This window comes from Motacilla alba, chromosome Z, assembly GCF_015832195.1.
Source record: "Motacilla alba alba isolate MOTALB_02 chromosome Z, Motacilla_alba_V1.0_pri, whole genome shotgun sequence".
In the NCBI taxonomy this organism is placed as follows: domain Eukaryota; kingdom Metazoa; phylum Chordata; class Aves; order Passeriformes; family Motacillidae; genus Motacilla; species Motacilla alba.
The window spans coordinates 32786086-32811924 of NC_052046.1; the positions used below are offsets into that span (position 1 = coordinate 32786086).

Here is a 25839-nt window from a genome sequence, read left to right on the forward strand (position 1 = left end):
TTGAAATTAAACTGCACTTCTAAATAGTTTAAAAACTAGTATGACAATCTCTAAGGTTGGTTTCTGTATCATGTTTTTTTCCATGCACTGCTTACTTCCCAGTGGAGTTTCTTACTGTCTCCATTTGAATGTCTTTGTTTTAAATAACTGACTAATGACAGATGCAGAGCAACCAAGCATTACCAGTTTGGTAGCACTCTCACCCAGATGAAACTGTAGTTGTTGCCCTTGTAGTAGTATATGCTTCTAATAACAGTCTTGTTTCTGATGAGATCTGTAATGAGGCAGTTCCCTTTTGTGCAAAAGTCAGTTGAAGAATAAAATATGATCTCTTTCCTGTTATTGATTATAACTATAGCAGAGAGGGTACAGACAAAAGTAGTCTTGGAACAGAAAGATTATTCAGAATATAACAATGGTCAAAAGTCTACATTTCATGTTCTCAGATTGATCACAGGTTTCTGCCCTTTAATTCATCCTGAAGCTCTGCTGTCTCAGGCTTAAAACCAAGGCATACCATTCAGCTCCTGCAATGTCATCTGCCTTGAGACACTCACTTTATCATTCTCATTTTATTACCTGCATTGTGTGAAACAAGTTCTACCCACACAGTTTCTGCCTGATGTTTACATCACGCTGCTCCGTCTTTTTACCTTGTGGTGCCAGCTTTCAGAGCCATTCCAAACTTCTGACCTGTTTCAGCACATCTCAAAACTTGCATTGTGAATATGCTTTTATCTTCGCAAGTTTGTAACATCCATTCTCTTCACAGTCATTGCCACTGTTTGCCACGTTTGTCTCTCTTATGTGGGGCTTACATGTGTGTTTGATAATAGATGGTTTTAGTATTATTTACGGAAATAATGCACTATTTACCAAGATAGAATTTTAGAGGAGACTGTCTTCAGGTGGTTTAACTGTAGCAAACAGCAAGTGCCAGGCAGCTGCTCACTCACTCCTGCACCAGCAGGATCAGGGAGAAAATTGGAAGTATAAAAGCTAGAAAACTCATGGGCTGAGATAAAGACAGTTTACTAGAGAAAGCAAAGGCTGTGCACAATATGAAGGCAAAACAAGGAATGAAGGCAGTGCTTCCTATGCCAGGCAGGTGCTCAGCCATCTTCCAGAGAGCAGGGCCCTGTCAGACAGGACAGTGACTTGGAAGAACAAACACCATCACTCCAAATGTCCCCCCCATTCCTCCTTTTACATCCCACTTCATGTATTGAGCATGATGTCACATGGTCTGGAATATCCCTTTGGTCAGTTGGGGCCACTTGTCCGAGCTGTGTCTCCTCCCAGCCTCTCACACACCCCTAACTCACTCCCCAGCGTGGCAGCATGAACAGCAGAAAAGGCCCTGGTTCTATGTAAGCCCTGCTGAGCAACACTGCTCTGTTGCTTTGTTCACTTTCCAGTGCTTTAGTTACACACTGAAGGAGGAAGAACATTCCTGTAGAAAGTACTAGCACATTCTTGCATAAAAAATAAGTAGTGCAAAATAATACAAGTAGCAGAAGTACATCAGAAGAAAGGTGTACAATTTTAGTATATAATTAAACATCCAGGGGATGGGAGGGAGGGGGAAAAGTGTTCTTGATTGTAAAGACAGTTGGCATTTCCTTTGTTAACTTTTTTTTCTGTATTGTCTATATTTCTAAAACATTTTATATACTGGAAAATGCTTGAGGGAAAATAAATTGAGCATGGGTTGTGCCAAAAAAAACCCGAACCAAAGCAAAACCAAAAAACCCATACACAGAAAAATGAAAAATTTGAGGGAATGTGAATATCATATTGTGTGTTTGTTAGCTGGTGGCTATCAGTGTGAGTAGTGTTTGTGAAGTGTTTTACTCTAAGGAAAAAATGTGGTTATTCCATATGGATTGGCCTATATATGCTTAAAGCCTTTCTATAAATACTTAAATTAAAAGACACCAGATGTTGCACAGAAGCTGCTGCTGCTGCTTTCTGAACGTCATGGTATATTCTTTCAAAACCCACAGGAAGTAGCTGAGGGAAAAAGTGTATTAATTAAGTTCAGAAATAGATTTTCCAGCTATAGGAAAATCTCCAAAGAAAATAGCATATGATCTTCAGAAATGTGAGCTTTCTGTCCCAAGAATCTGGTGGCAGCATGCAGCACTGTCACATGGGGATCAAAATTCAGATTTCAAGTTCTTTAGAGCTAAACTAGCCTGGAAATAAGGCAGTCTGTGGCCCTTTGAAATGGACCCATCTTTTGACCTGTCCCCTCTGGCCAGTGTTCATAGCTCTATAGACAGTCTTCAGAGAGAACATTTTTCCAGTTTTTCTTGACCTGAAGAAATAATGCTTTAGTAGCAGAGACTTGAGGGGAAAGGAAAGTATTCCCAGGAAAGAATTCCCAGATGTGAAATATGACTGACCACAGAGTATATTTTATAAGCTCTAAAACTATGGCAAAAGAATTACAAAATGGGATTTGCTTTCCACTGGTTGAGGAAGAAGATTTATGGCTGGCAAACCAATTAAATGTTTCTGCATTTAGAAGTACTGATTCTGGTTTATTTGTAGTGCCTTTTTTTTGCTCTGTTTCCTTCAGACCAAAGCACTGAGAGTGACTCTCTTGCACTAGCAGTTGGTGGCAATTGTCTCATCTGTCTTTATGCACTGGATATATAACTGTTTATAGTCACATGGTTCTGCTGGAAGAAAATGGACATGCAAACAAGAAACATGGGCCACTGAGCAGTCTTACATGGATCACACCAGCTGCTTTAAGTGTGAATTGCTGATGTATTGGGTATCGTGTGTCATGGTGGCTTGACCCCGGTCAGCAGCTAAGCCCCCAGCAGCTGCTCACTCACCTTAGCCCTGTGTGATGGGGAGAGCATCCCAAGAGGAAAAGTCAGAAAAACTTCTGTCTTAAGATAAAGACAGTTCAAGGAGAAAATCAAAGCTGTATGTGCAAGAAAAGGAGAAGAAGGAATTTATTCATCACTTCCCATCACCAGACAGATGTTTAGCCACATCCCAGAGAGCAGGTGTTCACGTCACATAATGGTTACTTGGGAACATAAATGTCATAACCACAAACATCTCCCTGTACCTTTTTGTTGCCTGAAGCTTTTATTGCTAAGCATGACTTGGAAAAGACTTTCTGTCGTTTTGGTCCATGTGGATCTGCTGTACCAGAGGTGTTCCTTGCCTATGGTAGGGGCAGAGCAAGAAATAAAGGCCTTGAAGCTGTGCAACCACTGCCCAGCAGTAACTAAAACACTGATGTGTTACCAACTCTAAAATGTTTTAGTCACAAATCCAAAAGACGGCACCATCTTGTCTACTCTGTCCCAAGAGAGAGCCAGTACCACTTCTACTCCTTGTTATCTAGCAGGTAGCACCTGTGGCTTGGGCTCCATCTGCTGTGGTGATTGCTTAGGACAGGAGAGGCAAGCATGCTCTCTTGGGTTGATGGCACCCAAATCAGCTCAGGATGGGTCACAGGACGCTTGTCTGGTTCTTTATGAATATCATCCTCTGTTGATTCTGGTGGCTTCTGCTGTGATTTTTCCATAGCACAAAGCTGAAATCACAGAAACAATTTTAATATGTATCCATTGCAGTACCACTGGGAGGAAGAGAGAAAGGTACATCTTTTGTATGTCTTTTCCACCCTCTCCCAGAGAATTCCACTGCAGGCTTTAAGAAATCTTCCTGATAAAGGTGTGTTTTACAAATCTGTTGGACCTACTTTTCCTCCTTTCAAAACAGATCTGATAAAAGGAAAAAAAAACAGAACAGAAGACAGAACGGTCTTGGGAAAAGTCTTGGATACTGTCCATTTTCTTTTTCAAGCAGAGTGATGACAAGAACCTGAAAATGAGAGCTTTTACAATACATCATACCTGTGATTTCCAGTATCAAAAAAGAGGAGGTCAGAATAGAAGCAATTCCTTCTTTTCTATTTTTTTTTAATTTTAATTGAAGCAAGAATATTTCTTCTTTGAATCAGTCTGCAGAGTTCCAGTATTCTACCACGTCACATTTAAGGTTATTTGTATTTATGGTCAAGTTAGACTTTGACTTTCAATGATTTATGTGTATTCCTTTAATATCTGCTATATCATTTTGCCAACTTTTATGGGATCAATACTGTAATTCTTGTAAGCTGTTGCATTCCTTCAAGCAGAATGCCTTCTACCCGTATGATGTTCTTTATTCAGTGAATTCATTCATTTTCTTTGCTCTTGTATGAAACAGTAAATGTAAAATCAGTGAACAATGTGTCTCTTATGCTTTAAAGAAAACATAAATCATGTTATCTCTGTTCAGTATCTGAGAAATATCACGTGCTATGCAACTGCTATGTATCTGTCAATGTTTAGGCAGGCAGATTTTAATGCATTTAGAATGATGGTAATACATGAAAAATAAAATACTTGTTAGTGTCATAAGCTTTCCTCTTGTTCTGTTCCTGGTGAGCATCACATTAGTATGCATTGTAGCACAACTGACACAGACCTGTGTAAGTTGACTGTTTTGTTGACTTCATGCCCTTGAATTTTTCTTGTGCAGCCAAACTGTACTGCAGCTGAGCGAGCCATGGCAAGACTTGCAACACACCCCACCTTGAAGCCCAGATTTGTTGAGCTTAAAGGTATGAAACATTTTCTTGAATTTTTTATTTTATCTATAGCTTACTGGTGTGTTACCTTGTTCATGTATGTTTCTGACGTGAGCAAAAGTAAAAAACCCACAAAAACAAAAAGCTTCTGTAATTAGCCTAGGTAGCTGCAGTGAACCAAGCCACAAACTTCAAACCATTTATATGGCTTGAAATTTATATGGCTTTATATGTGACAGTATACAGTATGACATTTATTTAATATGGGGTGTTGAACAAGCAGAGCTTATAATGGGAATTCTAAAAATCAAATAGATGTAATGGAGTGTTTCTAAATTAAATAAGAACATAAATGGATCATTACATCTGGATTTTCAAAGGCACCTAAAAGGTTTTACAAATCACTTTCTTAATTTTCCCCTCAGAATCCTTAGAGTATCTTTCCTGGTTATTTAGGATTTCTCTTGAAACTAGAATTTTCCACCTAAAATTAATGTTAAAAAGGGTAAAGTCCTAGTAGTAATGTCTCAAAGTTACTTCATTAATAACTGAGCATATCAAATACCCATTTAATTATATATATTCATAAATTTATATTATTTTGCAGTTTTACACACAGAGTGTACATGTGTGTACAAGTGTACACTAAGTGAGCGTGATTATCAGCTGCAGATTGTTTTTGAAAGAGAAGTTCACGGTTTAACCCAAATTTTGTAGTGTATCGATAATATTTTCAGGATTTTTCCTTCACTTTTGTTGATACTGTCTTCTGAGGTATCTCTTGTCCCATGTGTTTGGTAAAACTTCATAAGGACATTCAAAATATGCTCAATACAACACATATGAGTTGCAAGAATGTTTTATTATATAAAAATAATTTATATATAGCTGCAACAAAATATTTTTCTGCTCCTTGTACAGCTGCTGTTAAAGCTTTTAAGGATGCAAGAAAGAACCCAGACAAAGCCACTCCTATGAAAAAGGATCAGTCAGAAGAACAGCCTAAATCACCACAACATTCCAATAACAACTTGGATGACCAAGCTTGTAAGCGTCCTCAAAAACAGCAAAGATGTGAACACAAAACAAAACCAGGCATGAAAGTAGAAACTGACAAAATGGTTGAAGAGCTCTGTGAGAGTGAATCTGAGCAGAAAACTGTGGAAACTGAGAGAGCGTATGCTCCAGAGGAACCTTCATTTCAGGCAGTAAAAATGCAAACAGTTACTCAAAACAAAACAGGAAAGAAACTTGACTATCAAAAAAGGAAAGAAAATATGAGTATGAACAAATTAAATGCAATAAAAGAAATAATTGATGATAGTGACCAAGAGCATCCCAATGAAAAGGAATACTTTGATGATAGTACTGAAGAGAGGTTTTATAATGAGTCATCAGATTCTGACAGTGACAGCAATGATGATTTCTTCATTGGAAAAGTAAAAAAGAAGAAAAAAGTAGCAGGAGTTAATAATTTTTCTTCCACAAGAGAAAAGGATAGTGTTCAGAAAAATGTAATGAAAACAGAAAAGAGCACAGTATCTGGGACAGCACAAGATTTGATCATGGAAGAGAGAAAGCCACTTGCAAAAGCAAGCAAGCTGGAGTCAGTGTTCTGCAGTTCTTTGTCTACCACCAATCAGAAATCTCAGAACAGAAGGTAAACCTTTTCCCCATGTTATGTTTTCCATTCCTTCCCTCCTTCATGGCAGTGGAAATGTGATTTCCAGTTGTGATTTCTAGTAATCCTTACTAAACAAAGAGAATTTCAGCCCATTAAACCTTAGAACATTTTCACATAAACTACTCACTAGTCTTCTTAAGCTTTCTTGACAATTTTTTGTATTCACAGTAGCACTGATTTATGATTCCTAACTAGATCTAAACACAAATTCAATCGCTTCTGAATGCTTTTCTGTCTACTTCTTTATTAACAAGAGTGGAGCAGTATTGAAGAAGCTTGCATGTTATGTTTGAAGTTATTCCATGAGTGTTTTGATGATGATGATTCTTTATTCACAGGTGTTTGTAATCTTACAATTTTATTTAAAAATCTTAATTTCTCTTTTTGTTTTTTAGAAATACTAAAAAGCAGCCTCTCAAAAAGGAAACAACAGGTATGTATTACTTAACCTGGTAAAATTAAGAGAGAAAAAACATTTTGAAATGTTGTTGCCTCTGCAGTCTATTCATGATGGGATGTATTTGTTTCTTTTCAAGTTTGTGGCACATATTTTGACATTTGTAGTTAAAATGGTCAAACTGTTCAGCTTTCATTTTAATCTGTGGATATTGTCTGTTTTTTTCTATTTTCTCATATTAGAAATACTTAACATAAGGTTTACACTGGAATGTGCTTTTCTGTCTGTCAAGCAGTTAGCATTACTTATTCACAGGTGAAGGTACCAGATTGTTATACATAACTAGTACCTTATCTCATCGGTAATTTCTTCACTAGCTCCTGAATATGGAATATTTTATTCAGTTTATCTTCTGTGGTACCATTTTGGAGGATATAATTCTAGTCATATTGAGTTACATTCTGTTACAGTCAATTGTTTATTGTGAAGAAGAAAGTTTACACTGTGCTGAATGTTTGTCTACACAAATTTAGAGTGTAGTCAGTATTAATAAATCTTAACTATCAGCAGCCTACCAAGTGGCAATTTACCAGGCTGCAAGATGAAGAAATCTTGCTGTGAATATTCAGATGACTGTGTTCCCCAAGGCTCATTATAAAATTCTTGAAAATATCTGCAATCCCAAGGTAGTTTGCATACTTTTATGAAGGTTCCTGATGTAGTAAGTGTTTTGTTTTGTACTTGCCCAGGTTTTCTTAAAAATGAATCAAAGCTCAAGAAGAAACCATTTGCAAAAGCTTCAGGGGATATTAAATGCAACAATAAAAAAGCACCTTTGGAGCAGCCTCTTCATCCTTCATGGGAAGCAAGCAGGAGACGCAAAGAGCAAATGTCACAAATTACAGCATTCCAGGGGAAAAAGATTAAATTTGATGACTAAACTATATGTAAATGGAGGTTCTAAAAAAATTTTTTTGCACCTGCTGTTTGAACATCTTTGTTACACTGTCCATATGCTTTGCAACCAACAAAATTCTATTATTTACCATCATAGAATATCAAGATTGTTTCATTCATTGTTTGTGCTGTCTGTTGATTAATGTAATGGCCATTTGATGCTGGTTCATAAGTCCCATTACGTAGTGCCACCATTCATGAAATATACCCTAACGTGAATAAAGGGTTTTTAGGAACAGGATTTTTGCCCTGTAGGATTAGTACAGATTCTTTAGAGGGGAGTTTGAAAGGGAGTTTTTTTGTATGTAAAAGAATGTACTTTATATGAGAATTTGGTTGTCAAAAGAAAGGTTCTATATTGCTGCATCTCAACTGAGACAAAGTAAAAGATTCTTAAACTTGAAGAGACTTCAGATATTCAGCAGTGTATTGGGTAGCTGGAAAAGTCAATCAGTTTTAAGCATAATATGAAAATTTCTGGAGAGAATAAAATATTGAGCTTTTAAATTGTGATCTCTGTTTTCTGATTATACTGCCAATTTGAAGAAATGAAGAGGTGTCTTTAATACTTTGTTCTGGTAGTTATGTCTGGATTCTTCAACATGTGTGACTTGCGCATTCTGAAAGAATGTGAAAATGTGAAAAAATTTTGTACACTAAGAAACATTTGACTTTTAATTGCCAGTCTAAACCTGAGAGTTCATCTGATTAGAATATGATAAAAAAAGTTCATTGAATACTTCTTCAGGTGCTTTTTCTACTACCTAATTGAAAGAAATTCTGAACATGTAAATCATCTTTAATAGTGTTGTTTATTTAAATATAGTTACCTTTCATAATCAAATTAATTAATAAACTTGCTAAATGACTGGACTGTACTATTCATGTAGCATTTGAGCTGCCTGAGGAAAGCCCTGCATCACCCCAAAGGCCCATCTAACGTAGTATCTTTGAAAGTAGTCAAAAAGTGATGTTTTAAGGACAGAGGAAGCACACAGTGATATATCATGCAACATCCATCTCTTCAAGCTTCCAGTTTTACAGCTCAGCAATATCTTGTGATATTACAGCTTGTGGTGTTTAATAATCCTTGGTCAATTTCCTTTCTTCAGATTTGTCTGCTCTTAAATCCTGGAAACTTGTGGATATGTCATCCCTGAAGGTGTAGATGGCCTTCCTACATACTGCAGTCTGAAAAATCCTAATCTTTTTCTGTGTCTCAGCCAAAGCCATCAGGCCCCTGGGCTGCATTGGAAAATGTTGCCAGCAGTATGAGGACCCTTGCCCTGGACTAAGCACAGATAATGCTACATTATACACATCCCATCTTGTGTTAAGTTCTTGAAGACTAAACCTTCAAGTTGGTCTGTTCTGTATTAATATTTAGGCATGGTTTGTCTCACTTAGTTAGGCTTCCTTTTCTATATACTGAACAAATGTCAGTATATATAAGATTGTCTTTAATGGCATTGCCTTCCAGAGGAATGAGAAATTCAAACCACCTTTCATTTTGAAGTGGTTTTGTTGCTGTTATTTTCACTGTACCGTATGGAACAGTGTAGCAGGCACAGGACCTGCAAGCCTCCCCTGGCGTTCGGCAGCCTATGATAGGAAATGCTGAGTCATGGTGACTGGACCTTAGGAGCCCCTCTCTCCCGCTCTCGGAGCCTTGCTTATCTCTCTGTAAGGCTATAGGTCACTTTCCTTTAACCCTTACCATTGGACGATTTTCAATCCCCTTTTACCCTATATAAACCCCTGCTTCTGCCCAGTCCATCAGAAGAGCTGTCCCTGAACCCCTTCGCAGAAGAGTCCTCGAGAAGACCAATAAAGACATCTATGTGGAATTTTTATACACCTCCTGTCTTTTTCCCCGTGTTAGCCGAATACCTGCTGCCTGCAGAGCCTAGCAAGCTAAAGAGCTGAAATCACTACTGAACTGAGTATCACAAAAGCTGTGATCACTAAAGCTTGCTAAGGCAGCTGGCGGCCAGGCGCTGCTTGGAGCTCGGACAGGCAGTTCTTATCCGAACTGAGCTATCTGGGCTTCTAATGCAGCCATCTGGGGACACCCTGTAACCCAGCGAGCAGCATTAGAACAGTACTGAAGGCCAAAAGCCTTCAGAAACTTGTTTACTGGTTTTGTGGGGTTAAATTTCACAGAAAAAGCCATGCATTTATCTGCTTTCTACAAACTTCAAGATTTTCAGATGCAAATGTTAATCCTTAAAGGTTTAAATAAAATAAGTAAATAAATCCTAGATGAGTGCCACAACAAACAAAAGTTTGGTATGTGATTTCTCTGCTTCCAGTGTAAGGCAAGAGAAATGTCTTTTGGTAGGTGCCATTAGTTGTAACAGTTTTTCATGGACTGCTTACCTTTCTCTTAGCAGATGAGTACCCTATTTAAGGATCAAAAACTTAAAGATTGCAAATAGTTTGAAAAAACCTCAAGACTATAAGGAGCCCATGTTCTAAAGTGATTTTTTGCATGTGCTTAAAAGATCTAGGAGTATTGGTTTATCTTGGCATTTGAGCAAGTTTCTTTCTGCATTATTACAGCTATAATTTGTGGCCACAGAAGTCTCCCTGAAGGAAGCCTGACTTATCAAAACATCCCTTTTTTTTTCCCTTCAAAAATATTCTGAGCTCTTACTTTAAAGAAAAGAAAAAAGATAATATACACTGAACATGAATGAGAGAAGAGAGATTAGGATACTGGCATTGCTTTATATTTTAATGGGCTACTGCTACTTTCTGCTGGTGCTTAGTGACTCACCTGGATCACAGCCTTAATACATTATACAAATGAGTAGTGATGGTGGGGACTTGATAATATCTTTTACGTGTAACTGGGCAATTTGTTTATGAACTGATAAACCCAGTGAGCTTGCCTGGAGGTTGTTGATAAAGTTTAGAACGTTCTCATTATAACAACATTTTCAGCATATATGTGATTTTCACTTACATCATATCTGTGGCACTGTTTAGACAGAGACCTCTCACAAGGTACTAGCAATTTATTTTTATAGTGACATGGGAAGTTATTTCTTTCTGTGATGATTAGATTTTAAAATGTTGAGAACCATGCTTTTCAGTTCAGTACCATACCATAGAAGAAATGTCTTTAGCCAGGTATGTACTGTCAGATACTACTAGGCTGCTTCAGGTGCACAATTTTTTTTATTTCAGGCTTACCAACAAATCAATCTCAGATTTTCTGTGTCTTTTAAGACAGTCCTCATTAGGTTAAAAGTGATTGTTGTTTTGTTTTTTTAATAGCAAACGGGTGTACTATTGATAGGACCATTTTGTAGACCTCCAAACAGGCATAAATATTTCTTTAATCAGTTTTTATAAAATTGTTAGATCAGGAAAAATGGGGCTTGAATGAAAATTCGGTTACAGCAGTGTTTCTGGAGTGAAAGAGTTGAGCTGCTTTGTGAACGGTGGTAGATCATTTTGTGATACTAGGCAGGTGGTCTAATGTAAAAGTGAGATAGCAGAATGGGGGTAGAAGGTACATGGGAACTAGAAGATGCTGTATTTTTAATAGATTTGAATATGCTTTCTGTAGTTATGCCACTTTTATTGCATTTTTGTATTTGCATAGAAGCTGATCCACTCCAGGTTCTGTGCTCTCGGAATAGCACTTGGAGAAATTCTCAGTTTGAAATTCTTAGCTCTAATTAGTAGTAGGATAGGAAATACTTTTGAAATAGAGAAACAATACACAAAGTGGGTTATATCTGAAATAATTCTACATTTATTTTATGAATTTTAAAACATATATTGGTTTTGTCTCCATTTATGTGAAGCCAAGAGTGCCAATTAGTTGATATTTGTTTGATGACTTCTTATTGGAACACGTAAGACTCTTTTTAACTATTAAACTATTTAGACTCCCAAGTCTCTTTTTAACTATTCTCTTCTGAAGAAGTCCCGCAGTGAAGGGACAAGAGATACTTCACAACTCAGACTGTTTCACCAGTTTAGCATACAGATTGAAGAGGCAGCAGGACACTGGCTTGTACTCAGAGGATGTAAATAACAGGATAAAATGTGTTTGGAGTGACTTCATGTTTAATCTGTTAGTTTTCTAGAGTACATAGACTTCCTGCCATGTACTGCTCAAATGTTCTTTCTGTGAAAGCATAGTTTTTGGAGCAGAAATTCTGACAGAGCTTTTTAAGTTTCTGTTTTTAGCAACAGATACGGTAAGGAAATCGTGTTTCCAGATGAACCATATGCCTCCTCCTGTTAAACCTTGACACCTTAATCCTTTTTGTAGTGTGGGGGGTAGTTATCATGCCTTGAATTTTTTATTTTTTGTTTCTACCTTCTTGTCGCATTTTTTCTGACACCATGTCAGCAAGACAGAATTTTCTTCATTTTCATGTAGACATAACAACCTTAACTGAAGCCTTCTCACTGAGTGATGGATCTGGCCTGTGCAGTAAGTGTAATACTTCGACAAGTAGAACGCTTGAAACATTTTATTCAAGTCATTTTCACATAAACTTGCAACCATAATACGGGCAGGTAACACAAGAATATGAAAGTGCAGTGAAGAATACAAAGCTAGTGCCTGAATATTATAAATTAGAGCTCTTCAGATAAAGATGCAAAGTTACTGAAATTAAGACTCTTTGAAGAAAAGGGAAGGAAATAATGAAAAGTCTTCAAGAAAGTTGCAAAAATAAGTGGCATTTCACTGTATCTGTAACATTTAGTTGCATAATAAAAACCTCCCAATTACATACTCTTTGGTTTTAATTCAAGTTAAAAATCTTTCAGCACCTTTTAGGATTTAGAGGAAATGAAAATGCCTTTTTGGCACAAATGTGAGACACAGGATAAACCACCTTTCAGTGTCTCATGTATGAAAACCACCCTGCTGGTTTTGAATGAGCAGACTGCAAACAATGCATGAATGACAAAAGGAAGGTACATTTGATATGTGCATTCATTCTGGAGCAGAAAAAAAACAAAAAAAAAAAAACGAGTAGACTTAACACAAAAACATAATCTACACAATGTTTTGGTTCCATTGGTGACCAGTCTGTCCTTTTTGTAACACTTTTGTCTAGAAATACACAAATACCAAATGTATTTCAGGATTAAAAAAAATATATAACAAACCCTTCCTCTAGTGAGCTTGACATACATTATGTTCCTTGTGTGCAATTCTTAAGTAAAGATTTGAAGTGTGGGAGGTTATTGTTTCACACACATTCTGGCTTGTTTCACACATACATTCTGGCTTGTCAGAAGAAATTTGAGACTTCAAGACAGCAAATTCATAGTAAAAATCCAACAAAATTTATATCTGGTTTTGCCCCCACTGAGACCAATGTCAATGCGCTTTTCAAAGATAAGGGAATAAGCCAAATATCTTGTAAAATGGAATTCAAATACAATTTGCTGTAAAAATAAAAACTTTTTCCAAAACAGGTTTTAAAAATGCACATAATCCCAAAAACGTATTCCAGTATGCAAAAAATAAGGTGTCAAATCTGCAGAGCCAAGTTACTGAAAATAATTGGTTGGCGCTCCCCTAGTTAGAACTACTTCTACACATGCTATATAATAAACTCTTCTACTTCTACTGCATTGTGATTTACTATAGTTAGACAGGGTTGAAGTCATATTCCTTCATTTTTTTAATCCTAAAATCCTTTGTTTTTCTGTTCATGTCTTAGGCAATTTTTGTGCTATTGTACATCAATGTCATGTTGCTTAACACACATTTCAAAACAAATACAATATTTTGCTACGGAAAAAAAAAAAGCTACATTTTCGTAGCTCCAGTATCCCCAATATTCAAAATTACAGCATTCAACACCTTTCCAAACGAGGCCATTCCCACTTGCTCCACCTACACAGATGCTCAAGGCCCTCTGGCTTCTTGCTAACTTCAGTGGAGTTCTGCAAGTAGTTTGGGCACAGACGTGTGAGCAGGTGAGTGTGTCATGCGCGAGGCGTACCCCCCTTCCTGTGGCTGCTCCGTCTCCAGCTAGTGCTCTCATATCCCACATTCAGCATCAGGCACCATGAGGTACGAGCACACCACCTCTTCCCAAGAAGCAACCTGTGCCCACAGCCTGGCTTCCATTCAGTAGCTTTTGTGTCCATTGCCCAAGCTGCTCTCAGGACTTTGACCCCAGTTTTGACCTGTCTATAGAAAGGTGAATGCGCTTGCATCCCTTAATACCTCTTAAACCTAAGAACTCTTTGGGCTGAGATTTCAGAAGCCTAGACTTTAAACAGGCCCTTGTTTTTACAGACGTATGTAACAAATGGTCTTCTCATACATCAAGTTTCCAAATTTTGCTTCTGTTCATTGCCTGTACTGGTTACAGATTGCTAGAATGGATCTCGCAGCAAACAGAAAGGGACCTGCAGGTATAAATTATATTATTCTGCACCCTCTCCCACTGGTGGGTAGCAATCACCAGACTGCTGGTTCTCAGATTCTTTTTAAGTTCTGATTGTGCAAATTTGTAACCAAGTTATGATTAAAGTGGAAATAAACATAAATAAATGTACCAAAGAACAGCTGATCCATGAAGGATATTATGGTAATTCATCAGACTTCCAAATTAAATCCATAGGGTTCTAAATCATAAAATATTTCCAAATACTACCTGAAGTATTCTCAATAGTGATAATAAAACCTCTCCATACTCCTCAGATTTTTAATTTTTTAACTATATTGAATAGCACATTTTTTTCCTTTTCTTTTAATTTTTTGAGCTTCCAATATTTCTTTAGGTGTTTTGAACTGCTGATCAAATTAATGAACACAAATCAATATTTCTAGGTCCCATTGCTCCAAAAGTAGACTCTTCATTTTACATTATCAGAAATCTTCTGAAAAAAAAAAAAAAGCCAGATCCCCTTGTGATATGTCATTTCACAGTTTAAAATAAAAATCACAGCTACTGTAGCTTACAGCAGGGTGCACTGCAAAAGCAAAATAATTTGGGGATGGGAGGAGGAGTAGTACACCCAGCACCAGTTAAGCAGTTCAGCAAAAACATTAATTTGGGCTGGAAGTTTTTCCCCTTAACAATGTTGCATTTGGTTCCTGAACAGCCTAAAATAGGATGTCAAATACACTGACTTTTGCTCTTCCTCTCTACATAGTATATTTTCAACTTTGTTGTTTTGAATACTATGTTGTTTTGAGATATACATTTTAAAGTCAACTACAGTACTTAAGGGGGAAGCTGGTAGTAGGTTTTCTTCACACTAAAAATACTTTGTAAGAGATTCTGACCTACTTCTGTTTGTGGTGCCACCTGAGTTAATTGCCTGTATTATTTTGATGGTTAACCTGTTCAAGTTGGATGTTTTTCACAGATGACCACATCAGGGACTCTTCATCATCTCCAAGAGCCCATTTCTTGACAAGTATTTTTATCTGCTTAAGTTTGCGGAACTTTTTTATAAGTCCCAGTTTGAAAAATTTCTTGAACATATAAAGGTGAGTAAGCTTTTTAGTTAATTTTCACAGATGAAAGGTGTATTTCAAAACCCCATCTGTTTATCATTAAAGAAAATGGAAAAACTTCTAATGTATTAAAAATGTAAACATAACTTTTCTTGCAGGGGTATAACTGATATATATAATATATACGTATTTCTCTGCTATATGTTAATATTCCTTGAAAACTGAACATACTTCTCTCTTTCATATCAATGTGTCCTAGCAAGAATTTTTAATAGTACTGTATCATCACTATTAATCTGTTTTTCATTATGGTCTTTTCTGATATAGCTGACATTAGTACTTTCTCTTGAGTTTTATTTAATTCATTTTGTGTACATTTTTTTCTACATTTTTAAATATGACTCATTCACCAGTAATATTCCCACTGAAGTCTACTATCACGTAAACTCCAAATTTGAAGGAGCTAAGAAATGGTCCCATGTTTTATGAATGAGTTAGATTATCAAAATTTAAAATATCTCTACATGAAGCACCAGTTTCACACATTTCAATAGCAATACAAGTAATGCCAATTTAGATTCTTAAAATCCAGTTAAGTTTTGGTTGAGAAGCAGCAGAAGTGCTTCAAAGTCACATAAGGTGTGTTGGTGTATCTGTGCATGTTCTGTAGTTTTGTTTCTATAGTGTTTGCATCCTAGTGAAGTTTGTATAATGATACGTCAGTTCAAAACATCTGTCACCATCTCGTCCACTTCTTGCATCTTTCTCAGTATCTGTTGAAAGAGGAGAAATAATTTTATGCAGGTGAGCAGGCACGCGCAGAAAGAGGAACTGCTGAATACCCACTTGTCAGCTTGAAAGCACAAGTCAGCCAACAGTAACAGACATTTTGTTTCCTAGCCCTGCATGAATATGTACCTGAGAGAGATATAATGTATGGTGTACATATCATACACATATCATACATATATATATATGTATGGAGGAGGCTGACGGGAGATGTCTACAGATCCCCGAAAGGAGGCAGTGGTGAGGTGTGGGTTGGTCTCTTCTCCCATGTAACCAGTGAGACAGGATGAGCGGAAATGGCCTCAAGAGGAGTTTAGATGGGATATCAGGGGAAACTTCTTTGCATGAAGAGTTGTGAAGCATTAAAGCAGAATACTCAGGGAAGTGGTGAGGTCGCTATCCCTGGAAGTGTTCAGAAGCTGTATGAATATGGCACTTGAGAATATGGTTTAATGGTGAGCATGGTGTTTATCTGAGGTTGATGGCTGGACTTCATGATCTAAAGGTCTTCTCTGACATTAACTATTTTATTATTCTATGTACCCAGTAACATTTTCATGTCAAAATGAGGAGATTTGACGTTAAAAGCGTGAAACATAAGTTTGGCTCATTTAACTAACGATTTCCTAATGCAAAGTGAGGAATGAATATTTTACAGGCTAACTAAGCAAGTCACATTATTTCAGTCTATCTGTTTCATTGATATTGTTATAGAAGACTACATTGGTCATCTGTTTTACTTTTCCTTGACTGCTCTGGAATTTGTTTCATATGAACTCTATACAATGTTAATACTCCTTATACAATCCAAATGAAGTCTCTTGGTAAGTATTTCATGTGAGCAACTTACACAGTGTTCTGAGAACTCTGTATTATAGAAGACTGCTTTCTCTGTGTGTGTTTCACAGATACTAAGGTACAGTAGATCTACCATGAGGACATTTATTAAATGAATTTGCCTTTTTGGAGGAAAAAATGTAAAAAAGGCACAATTTTGCCAGTGCTTGAAGTTTTAAAGAGCAAAACTTTAAATGAAGGATGTGTGAAAGAACTGTTTCAGGGAGAGTGGCTGCTGTGCAAGCAGCAGCAGCAGCAAAGTAACACACATGTGTGGGATTTTGCAGAATGTCTTAAAGAGCACTGTAGCTGCTCAGTTGTGTGTGGGTGCTGTAAAAGGGTACTGAATGACCCTAGAAAGGCCCTAATGCAAGTACAAAAGAAAGTGTGTGAGCCAAAGGTTGTTATCTCACATACCAGGCAGGAGCAGCAGTTTTGGAAAGTGTTACATATTCCAACAGCACGAGTGCGAGGGTAAAATTCACACAAATTTTTAAATTCCCACAAAACAAAATCCTGACAGTGAGGCACAGTGGCAGAGAAACCACCAGTGGGGAGGCACTTACGGTGAAATTGTACAGCCAGAGGCATAGGCATGGTGGCCTGTGTAGCGGATGTCACAGCGGACGATGTTGTTGGAGTAATCGGACTCAGGCACCAGGTAGCTGGGGTTCACACTCACCTGGAGGGGAGAGAGCACACTGCTGTCTGCTGCCACACCTCAGCTGGTAACTTACAGGCCAAAGGATGTATGCAAATTATTTGCTTCTTTAAACAGAAAAAAAAAAAAGAAAAAAACTCCCCAAAAACCCCCAAACCTCCCCATTCCCAATACGCTTACCTTCAGAATGTAATTTCCAGGTTTTACATCAGTAATATCAATCCACTGGCAATCTATGTCAGCATTGTAAGTGTCGTAGCAGCCAGGGCTCAGACCCTTAAGAATGAAGTTAAGATGGATGTGAAAAAACATTAATCTTTAGAAACAGTGACATTCTAGACATTAGGGACACTCAGAATGAAGTTCACTTAGCTATCACAGTTCACTGAGAAAATTAACTGAGAAAATGAATCTTATTTTTAGTTGACATTTTATCTGTGTGTCTAAACTAGAATGCCTAAGTCTAATGTACCACTTCTATAGACTGCCCTTTATTACTACTGGATAGAAAACACCTATAATATTGACAGTTGTTCATCTGTGAGGTATCTGTATTTTCTTATAATCACTTGTTACAGTACTCCTTTTATGTAAAAACTGTTGATGATATTATTTCCTGTTCTTCATATAAGATCAGAATACAATAAAAATTGACCAAAGACTGGAGGTAAGTATCTGTAAAGAGGTAAGTATCTGTAAATGTTGACTGCTTATCTTCTGAGGTCATGAGTACAGACAGACCAGATCACCATGTTGGATCCTCTCTGTACCCTTAGGAATGATGCAACTTTTTGCTATGGATGTGCCATCTTTGAATTGTTGGCTTAAGGGCCATTTTCACATTGGGCTTTGCATGGAAATGGTCTCTCTTCAGGCAAATAGTGACACAAGAATCTGAGGGAACTGAAAATGTAGCCTTTATTCCAGATGCATCTTTTTGAAAATTTCTTTGTTCTTAGGAACATGAGTAAGAATCCCCACATATGAATGTATTGGTGGTTCTAGCTGTGGCCAATACAGATTGCTCCAGGCAGAGCTGATCTGTTCTGGCAACACACAGAGTGCAGAAAACCCAAGTCCTGCAGGAATTCCCTCTTGACCCAGCTGGTGATCAGCTCAGACTCTTGCATGTTTGTGCCAAGTCTGAGGCTGGAGGAAAGTTTTACAGTCCAATTACAAACCCCTGAAATATGGGCTTCCAGTGGAAATGCTGACACAGCCATGGTTCTAGTGACACAAATACTCCAGCTGTAAAATATGAATGTTGCTAAGTTAGATGTCATACTCTACAGAAGTAGAAAAGGTATTTATAAAACCTCTTCAAAGCCTCTATATATTGCAGATCATTCATTATAGTTAAAATTCAAATGTGGACATGTCAGCCAGGGAAACACAGCTGTCATTTCTCTGTGACAGAATAACTACCTTCTAGATTAAAAGCTGCAGAATAAGGGATACAGGTTTATGTGTACATATGGCCACACTGAGTTAAACCACAGATCCTGCAAAGCTCAGTGTCATGTCTCTGACAGTAGTCAGCAGCAGATGCTTAACGAGAAAAGAACATAAGGAATGGGATATGTAATGTCAAGCAAAATCCTTCCACCAGGCATTTAACTGTATTTAAGGCATGAGTTACCACTAGATTTTTGTGTTTAATAACATCTGTTACTTTGTCTAAATTCTTCTTGAGCCCATGGAGATTTTTGATCTCTGTAGCATCCAGTGGCAAGGAATTTATTACTTCATTCTTTGGACACTTCATTCATGTGTCCAAAGAGCACTCCTCTCTGTTTTAAAGCTGTTGTCTGACAGGTCTTCTGTTCATATATTGACAGAAACATCAACTATTGCCAGTAAATATCAAAAATTTCCTCCTTAAATCCACAAGCAGTCAAGTTTTGGTCTTACTTCTGGTTTTCCAAATGGAATAGTCTATGAAATTTCTTAGTCATATTACACTGCTGATCAACCTTGTTCTGCTGGATTGGCTGGTTAGGATTTTTAGGCTTTTCTTTAGCAGTTTTGAGAGGTGGTGATGCAATATTCAAGGCAGGAGTCTTGCATGGATTTGTCTATCATAATGGTATGTTCCATTTTCCATGTTCCCCTCATAAGCCCTGGCACCTGGTTTTACATTGGTATGTGGCCCATCATAACATCCACACAGGTGCCATTCTCTTTAACAGCCTCCTGCTGTACGGGCACAGAACAACACCCTGAGATTTCTGCGCCAGGCTGCCAGCCAGCAGCTGCAGGTGTTAAGAGAAATCCAGCCCCTTACAACTTCACATTCCACAAGGGAGAAAAAAACAGCTATGAACTCTGGCACCAGCCGACGACGTCAGTTTGAGGAGATGAGCATTGGGAACAGCTTCTTTATGGGCTGTCTTGAGTGCCTCTTAGCAAGCCTGTCCAGTCCTACTGCCATGAGAACTTGTGGTGTGTTTTAATATAGTTCAGTTACCAGTGGTGCTGCACTAGTGAGTGTCACTGCCCTTTAACAAGAAACCCACAGTTAACAGCACGTGGGTGAATTACCAGTCTACAAGTTAGTATGCTGGTCTCTAAAATGGGGAATTCCAGAAGCTAGTTAGGGCATCAGCTAATTTAGGGCATCAAGTGATTGACAGAAAAGTTATCCAAACACAAACACGTGGTTGTCTCCAAAGCAGCTCCTACCTGTGTGTGTGCTGTACATGCATACCGCCTGTAATATCCATAATCACAGGAAGTATCTTCAAGGCAGAAACTTGCTTTGTGTCCCTCAGCAACTTTTCTATGTGAGCTCGCATCCAACAGGTCATAGTGGCTGAATTCATCCATGCTGTGATAATGTCTGTTAAACCACAGATAGATTATTTTAGAGATGGATCAGATCTTATCAATAACATTTTCACATATTCCGATGTGATCTACATCCCGTTAAATTTGGACAAATTTTATTTACTACCCAAAACTTGTGTGTTAGTATACTTTCCTACTACTGACCACTCACTTGTTTTCATTACTCTCATTTTCAAGTACCCCATGTCATTCTATAAATAAATAATAGGTTTTAATTTGTTAAGGGAAAGATTCCATAACAGCACTGTTTTTCCAAAAATTCTGTTTCTCTTCTTTTCCAATAACAATAGCAAGTATTAAGTAGTTCATATTTGAATTGAACATCTTATAAATGCCTTTAACCAGAGGTTTGCTAGGAATGCTCACCTTACATACTATAAATTCCATGGAAGTTTGCTACTTGCTAGCAAAACCCCAACAATTTGGTTTCACATTTCCATGGCCTTCAGACTATGTATCACATTCATAACATTTGTGAAGACAAAATCTGCATAAAGAAATCAACTTCTCTGTAATGGCAATGCAGATTTCATTCGATATCAGCTATTTTTACGGTCTGTACTTAATGCTGTCTGTATTTCAGAAGTGTTTATGCTTTTGATTTGGACAAAGTGATGCATTTTTCTTGCTTTCACACAAACTGACTTCTAGCTCTTACTGGGGAGTTTTAACACCTCATATTCCTGTAATTTCACCCTTTCCAAATACGTGGGAAAATAAACTTGTCTTCTCTACCTGCACAGTATCTTTGCAGCATTTGGCTGCTGTTACTTTTGAATAATTTCAGCTCAAGAGGGATATGAGAAAGGCCTAATTAAGCAAAACTCAAATGTGCTGGTAAAATGAAGCAGCACAGGAGCCTCACAAGCACATCCAGAACACTAAAACTGGCCCACAGATGATGATGACTAACACTGAGGTCTGATGGCTAACCAAAGCAACTGGCAGTTAGGGTTCATTTCCAAATGAGTTTGCTTCACTGTTATGGAAATGATCACGAGAGCTGCATTTTTTTGTAGGCAATGTATTTTCTGTCCAAGAACTGAATCAACATCACAGACACTTCGCATCTGGACAGTGATAGCTGGGCTATCGTGGCACAGTAAGAAACTGTTCTTCTACGAATGGAAAACTTCAACTGCTGTCTACCCATTTCAACCATTTATCAAGTTTGTAAGCACAAGGGTTGTGGGATTTTTGTTACTGGTGGAGATTTTTTTCAGGGATAGAGATTAACTAAAGCATTTGTGGAGGCTTTTTCATTAGGTTTAATTTAGATTTAGCTTTTTTTATGCATGTAAGATTTATAAACTGATAATATGAGTATTTTTGAAAGAATTTGTTCTAGTGAGTTTTTATTCAACTCCTAAATCCTCTGAACCTAGAGGGAAATATTCCATTGACTCAGAGGCCTTCAGACCAAACCCACATTGCATACCATTTTAAAAAATGATTAAGTTATCATTTATGTACCTGTAGCAGCAGAGTTGTATTTTAAATAAGTATTCTGAGTAATTAGTACTAGTACTTTAAAACTGCTCCTGCTAAATAGCAAAAACTGGAACAATCCTGCAACCTCCCGCATATGAGTTTTCTGAAAAGGTACAAGTTTGCAGTGTTACCTGCTTGCTCTACTACATTTCCCTTGCTGTGTTTCCAGCAAATATACTATTTCTAGAGCAATGCTGCTATGTCAAAATATCATCATATATATGTAGAATATTATTGATAAGGGGATCAGACAACTCAGTAGCTTTCCTTTTCCAAATTGATCAGACCATTCCTTATGAAGAACTAGCTCATTAAATTCAGCTCAAGAAGTATGGGTCACTGTTTAAAATGAGGTGTTATTTTAGGGAATATGCTAGTAAATGTACATTTTAGGGTTTCCGTTTCTTTTTACATGGTTGGCACTTTACTGATTACACTTACAAATGTAAGTGGACTATATGTAAAATAAAAGGAGAAAGTGCTACTGTCAAATCTCATTTCAGACTTGTATTTGTATTTAATCTACACATTTTAAGAGTTTCATACATATGGATAAGCTTTGTATGCATCTTCGTTTCATGTGTCTGTGCAAAGAGTAATTATCACTACATACAAAGAGTAATTACCACAATATAAAATTAATCAGACAGTAAAAGGCCAAAGTTTCCCCATGGTTTCTCTCTGCTTCACTTTAGTTTTAGAAAATGTCGCCTTGTAAGTGACAATTGTTAGTGAAAAGCATAATTACAAGATGCCATACTGAGCACTTCACTCACTGGTGACAGCTGTGCCACTCCCATGAGTAACGGGGTCTGCTGGGCAGAAAATCTGATGTGCCTTGATTTTTCACTCTTTGGGGGAATCTCAGGAGCACCCGATTGTCATAGTCTCTAACATCTGCTCGATAAGCTGAGCTGCAAGGATGCAAATCAAAGAAAACAAAGGAAAAAGCCATAAGTGTACGCAAGAAATACTTTAAAAAAATGCTTTACATTGTCTCAGAAGTAACTGATAGCAGAGATCTTTTCAGGCTCCATAAGCCTTATGCATTAGAGATTCCCAGAGGAATTCCATATGGTGTGGAAATGCCTGGTGTCAGACCAAGACCTGAGTAAAATTCAGACTGGGTTTTAATTTTATAAATGGAAGTTTGACCACTGACTGACTCCCTCTATGAAGAAGATCACTGCTGAGCTGCAAAATTACTCTGGTACCAAAAACCATAATTTTATTAGTTGCTGTTAACCAAAATAACTCCCTGTGTCTGCAAGATCACGCAACAGATGTTTGATTCCATTGTATAAACAAAAAAAAAAAAAACCTAAGAAAAAAAACCAAAAACCAACAAATATTTAAAACAAACCAAATATGTATATGAATTTTGTTCATACACATATGTGTTCTGTGTTTTCCTATTCCTATACAGTCTTTTGAATACTGGAATATTTTAATCAACTAATAACCAGCAAGAACACTTCAATGAGTCTTCCCTGTGAAGCTAGCAAAAAAAACCCTGCTATATTATATTTATTTTTTTCTGCAAATGAAGAGCAGGCATGACTCTGAAACATTAATTTAAGATTCTGGTAAATAAATAAATCTGTTTTGCATGATAAGGCATCAAACAAGTTAAAATGGTTAAAACCAGCCATGTTGATTTCTTTCCAAACAAAACAGGAAAAATCCCTCTTTGCCAACTGGACAAGACCTAACTTCATAACAAAGCTGTTATTTCAACCCCTTAAGAGACTCTGAAACACTTTTCAGAGGGATTTTAGTTTTAGAAGACATTAAAAGGCATAGGCCCAGAAACAATTAGCTTATTATAATCTTAATAGTAAATTGTGCTGGTTAAGAATAGGGTTTTTGTTGTTCAGTTTTTGGGTTTTTTTAATGAAGTAACATATGATCTTGTGGGAGTAGGGGACGGAGATGAAAATCAACAGAATGAAGTTGTTTTCTAGGTGCCTCCATTTCACAAAATTCAGAAATGTTCAAGTGAGCCTACCAATAAAAACATGTAATACAACTTTCCACAGCGTGTAGGTTCTTCAGGAGATCAGCAGCTTGTCTCTCTAATGTGGCAGAACTGCTTTCTGATGTGCATACTCTACCACCTGCCACAAACTTGGAAGAAGGTTACAGAGGGCTGTGTTTCTGTGAGCCCTCCAGCCTCACCCTTCTCCACGCTTCACTGCGTTCACAGGTGGAAACAGGAGCACAGCAACCCACAGCAAACGGGCAAAATCTTGGGACGATACCTACCTTGCCAAGCAGTTCTCCTCGGCAGCGCATCTCAAGTTATACATGGACATCCTCTGGACATATGTGGACGCCTGGATGTAATAGGGATCCGGGACTAAGTCAGGGAGACCTGCAGTTCATCAAACCAACCACATAACAGTAAGATCAACCCAGGACACGTTTGCAAATATTTGGCTCCCATCCCAGTCGTTAGGAGCCGCCGTTTTGCTATGGACCCCTGCTCTCCGTTAACCTCGCATTCCCCTTTGCTTAGGCTGGTCCCAAACACCACACCGCAAACATGACGCCCGGACCTCCCGGCAGGCTTATCGGGCTTCGCCCCTCTCCCAGACGCGGGGACTGGGCTGCCCGCAGTCCGAGAGCCGGGCGAACGCCTGCCCGGTCAGCTTTTGCCCCGAGCGAGGCCAGGCAGGACCGGCCACCCCCGCAGCTCATCCCGCCCGGACCGGCGTGCGCGGAGCGAGCGGATCGTGTGGCGGGGCCGGGGCCGTGGCCGGGGCCGCCGGCAGGGGAGGGACGGGACGGGCGGAAAGGAGGGCTCTTACCGTACTGGAAGTAGCCGGTGCCATAGCCGGGTCTGTACCTGCTGCCCTGGCGGGGCCTCTCGTAGGTGTCGTAGTAGTTGTAGTAGGGGTTATCGTCCGTGTACTTGTAGGGGTTGTAGGGGTCGTCTCCTACCATGACATCTTCCCGGCCGGGCCTGAAGCTGCCCAGGGGCGGCAGGCTGCCGGCCCCGGTGCTGCTCCCGTTGCCGTCGGTCCCGGTGCCGCCGGCGGGGCTGGCGGCGGCGCTGGGACGCGGCGCCCCCGCGGAGGCTCTCCGGGCCGCGGAGGTGGCGGCCGCTGGGCTCCGCTGCGCGGCAGCGGCGCGGCCCCCGGAGGAAGCCTGGTAGCCGGCCTGGAACCAGTGCCGAGCTCCGGAGCCCGCCCGGCTGCTGGCGGCGGGCTGGGGCTGGGGCTGGGGCTGGGGCTGCGCGGCGGCGGCGCGGGCGGCGGCTCTCCGCGGCAGCGCCGTGCCGTTGTTCCGCAGCAGCAGGATGGGGCTGCCCGCCGCCTCCGCCGCCTGCCTGCGCCGCGGGGGCTGGTACTGGGAGCCCAGGCTGAGCAGGCTGTACACCTGCCCGTTGTTCTCCCACTGGATCCGCTGCCTCCAGGCGGCGGGGGGCGGCGGGGGATCCCGGCGCGGCGGCTGCTGCTGGCAGCCGGCGTGCCAGAGGCAGCTCCAGTAGATGCACGCGTGAAGCTGGGCGAGCAGGAGCCCCGGCGGCGCGAAACGCATCTTCTCCTCTTTCGTGGGCGCCGGCGGGTAGAGAGATACGGGCGAAACCGGGAGGGGAGGGGTGGAGGGGGGGCGAGAGAAGAGCGAGGGGCGCCTTTCCTGCTTGGGATGGGGCCGGGGGGGCGGTGCGGGGAGGCCGAGGGGTGCGGGCTGCGCCTCTGGAAGGGTCGGGCGGGCAGCGGGGTCTCAGGCGCTGCTGCACTCGGTAGGTGCCATCGGGCAGGTCGGGCCGTCGGAAAGGAAACCCGGCCCGGGGGAGGCGACGAGAGCAGCTTTTCTTCTCCCCGGTATTTATAGGCGAGGGGATGCGAATGGGAGCCGGAGCAAACAATCAGCCTCTCATCGTCCTCCGGCCCGCGCTGGTGTCTGGAGCGAGGGAAGGAGGAGGAGGAGGAGAGACCAGGGACTTTAAACTTGCTGGCACGCTCGCAAAGTTACACAAGCCCCGCTGGCTGGGCTGGCTGCACCCCCGCCATTTGTTCACGTAATGCGGCTGGAAACGTGCGGCCCTGACAGTTCCCCCCACGGCCGCCCCCCGCCCGCCGCCGCCCGCCCCGCGCGGGGGCGGCTC

At 39.7% G+C, this 25839-nt stretch overlaps 2 protein-coding genes across 3 annotated transcripts in view; one reads left to right on the top strand and one right to left on the bottom strand.

Annotated features, from left to right (window-relative positions):
- The window catches only part of SRFBP1 (serum response factor binding protein 1), a 71753-nt gene extending 59092 nt beyond the window's left edge, over positions 1-12661 (top strand). Inside the window, exons 5-8 of the mRNA XM_038123685.1 lie at positions 4558-4639; positions 5528-6266; positions 6686-6723; positions 7437-12661. Coding sequence (XP_037979613.1) covers positions 4558-4639; positions 5528-6266; positions 6686-6723; positions 7437-7627 — 1050 coding nt within the window. The 3' untranslated portion in view covers positions 7628-12661. The remainder of the gene's footprint in view (positions 1-4557; positions 4640-5527; positions 6267-6685; positions 6724-7436) is intronic.
- LOX (lysyl oxidase) lies at positions 12127-25598 on the bottom strand. 2 transcript variants are annotated; one of them, XM_038123683.1, is made up of 7 exons: positions 24536-25420; positions 23991-24099; positions 22502-22639; positions 20070-20226; positions 17568-17663; positions 17293-17408; positions 12127-15873 (listed from the first exon to the last, which is right to left on the bottom strand). In XM_038123683.1, exons 1-7 carry the CDS (start codon positions 25266-25268, stop codon positions 15867-15869), a joined length of 1356 nt encoding a protein of 451 aa, XP_037979611.1. In that variant the 5' UTR covers positions 25269-25420; the 3' UTR covers positions 12127-15866. The 2 variants fall into 2 exon arrangements, with proteins under 2 accessions (XP_037979611.1, XP_037979612.1); XM_038123684.1 differs by lacking the exon at positions 12127-15873 and having other exon boundaries at positions 17289-17408; positions 24536-25598.
- Positions 25599-25839: the final 241 nt, after the last annotated feature.

Excerpts from the sequence above, each read along its gene's own strand:
- LOX (XM_038123683.1), bottom strand. The coding sequence starts at position 25,268 with ATGCGTTTCGCGCCGCCGGGGCTCCTGCTCGCCCAGCTTCACGCGTGC. Across the intron at positions 24,100-24,535 it reads CACCGGCTACTTCCAGTACG|GTCTCCCTGACTTAGTCCCG; the intron begins GTAAGAGCCCTC and ends GATGAACTGCAG. Across the intron at positions 22,640-23,990 it reads GAGGAGAACTGCTTGGCAAG|CTCAGCTTATCGAGCAGATG; the intron begins GTAGGTATCGTC and ends GCATCCTTGCAG.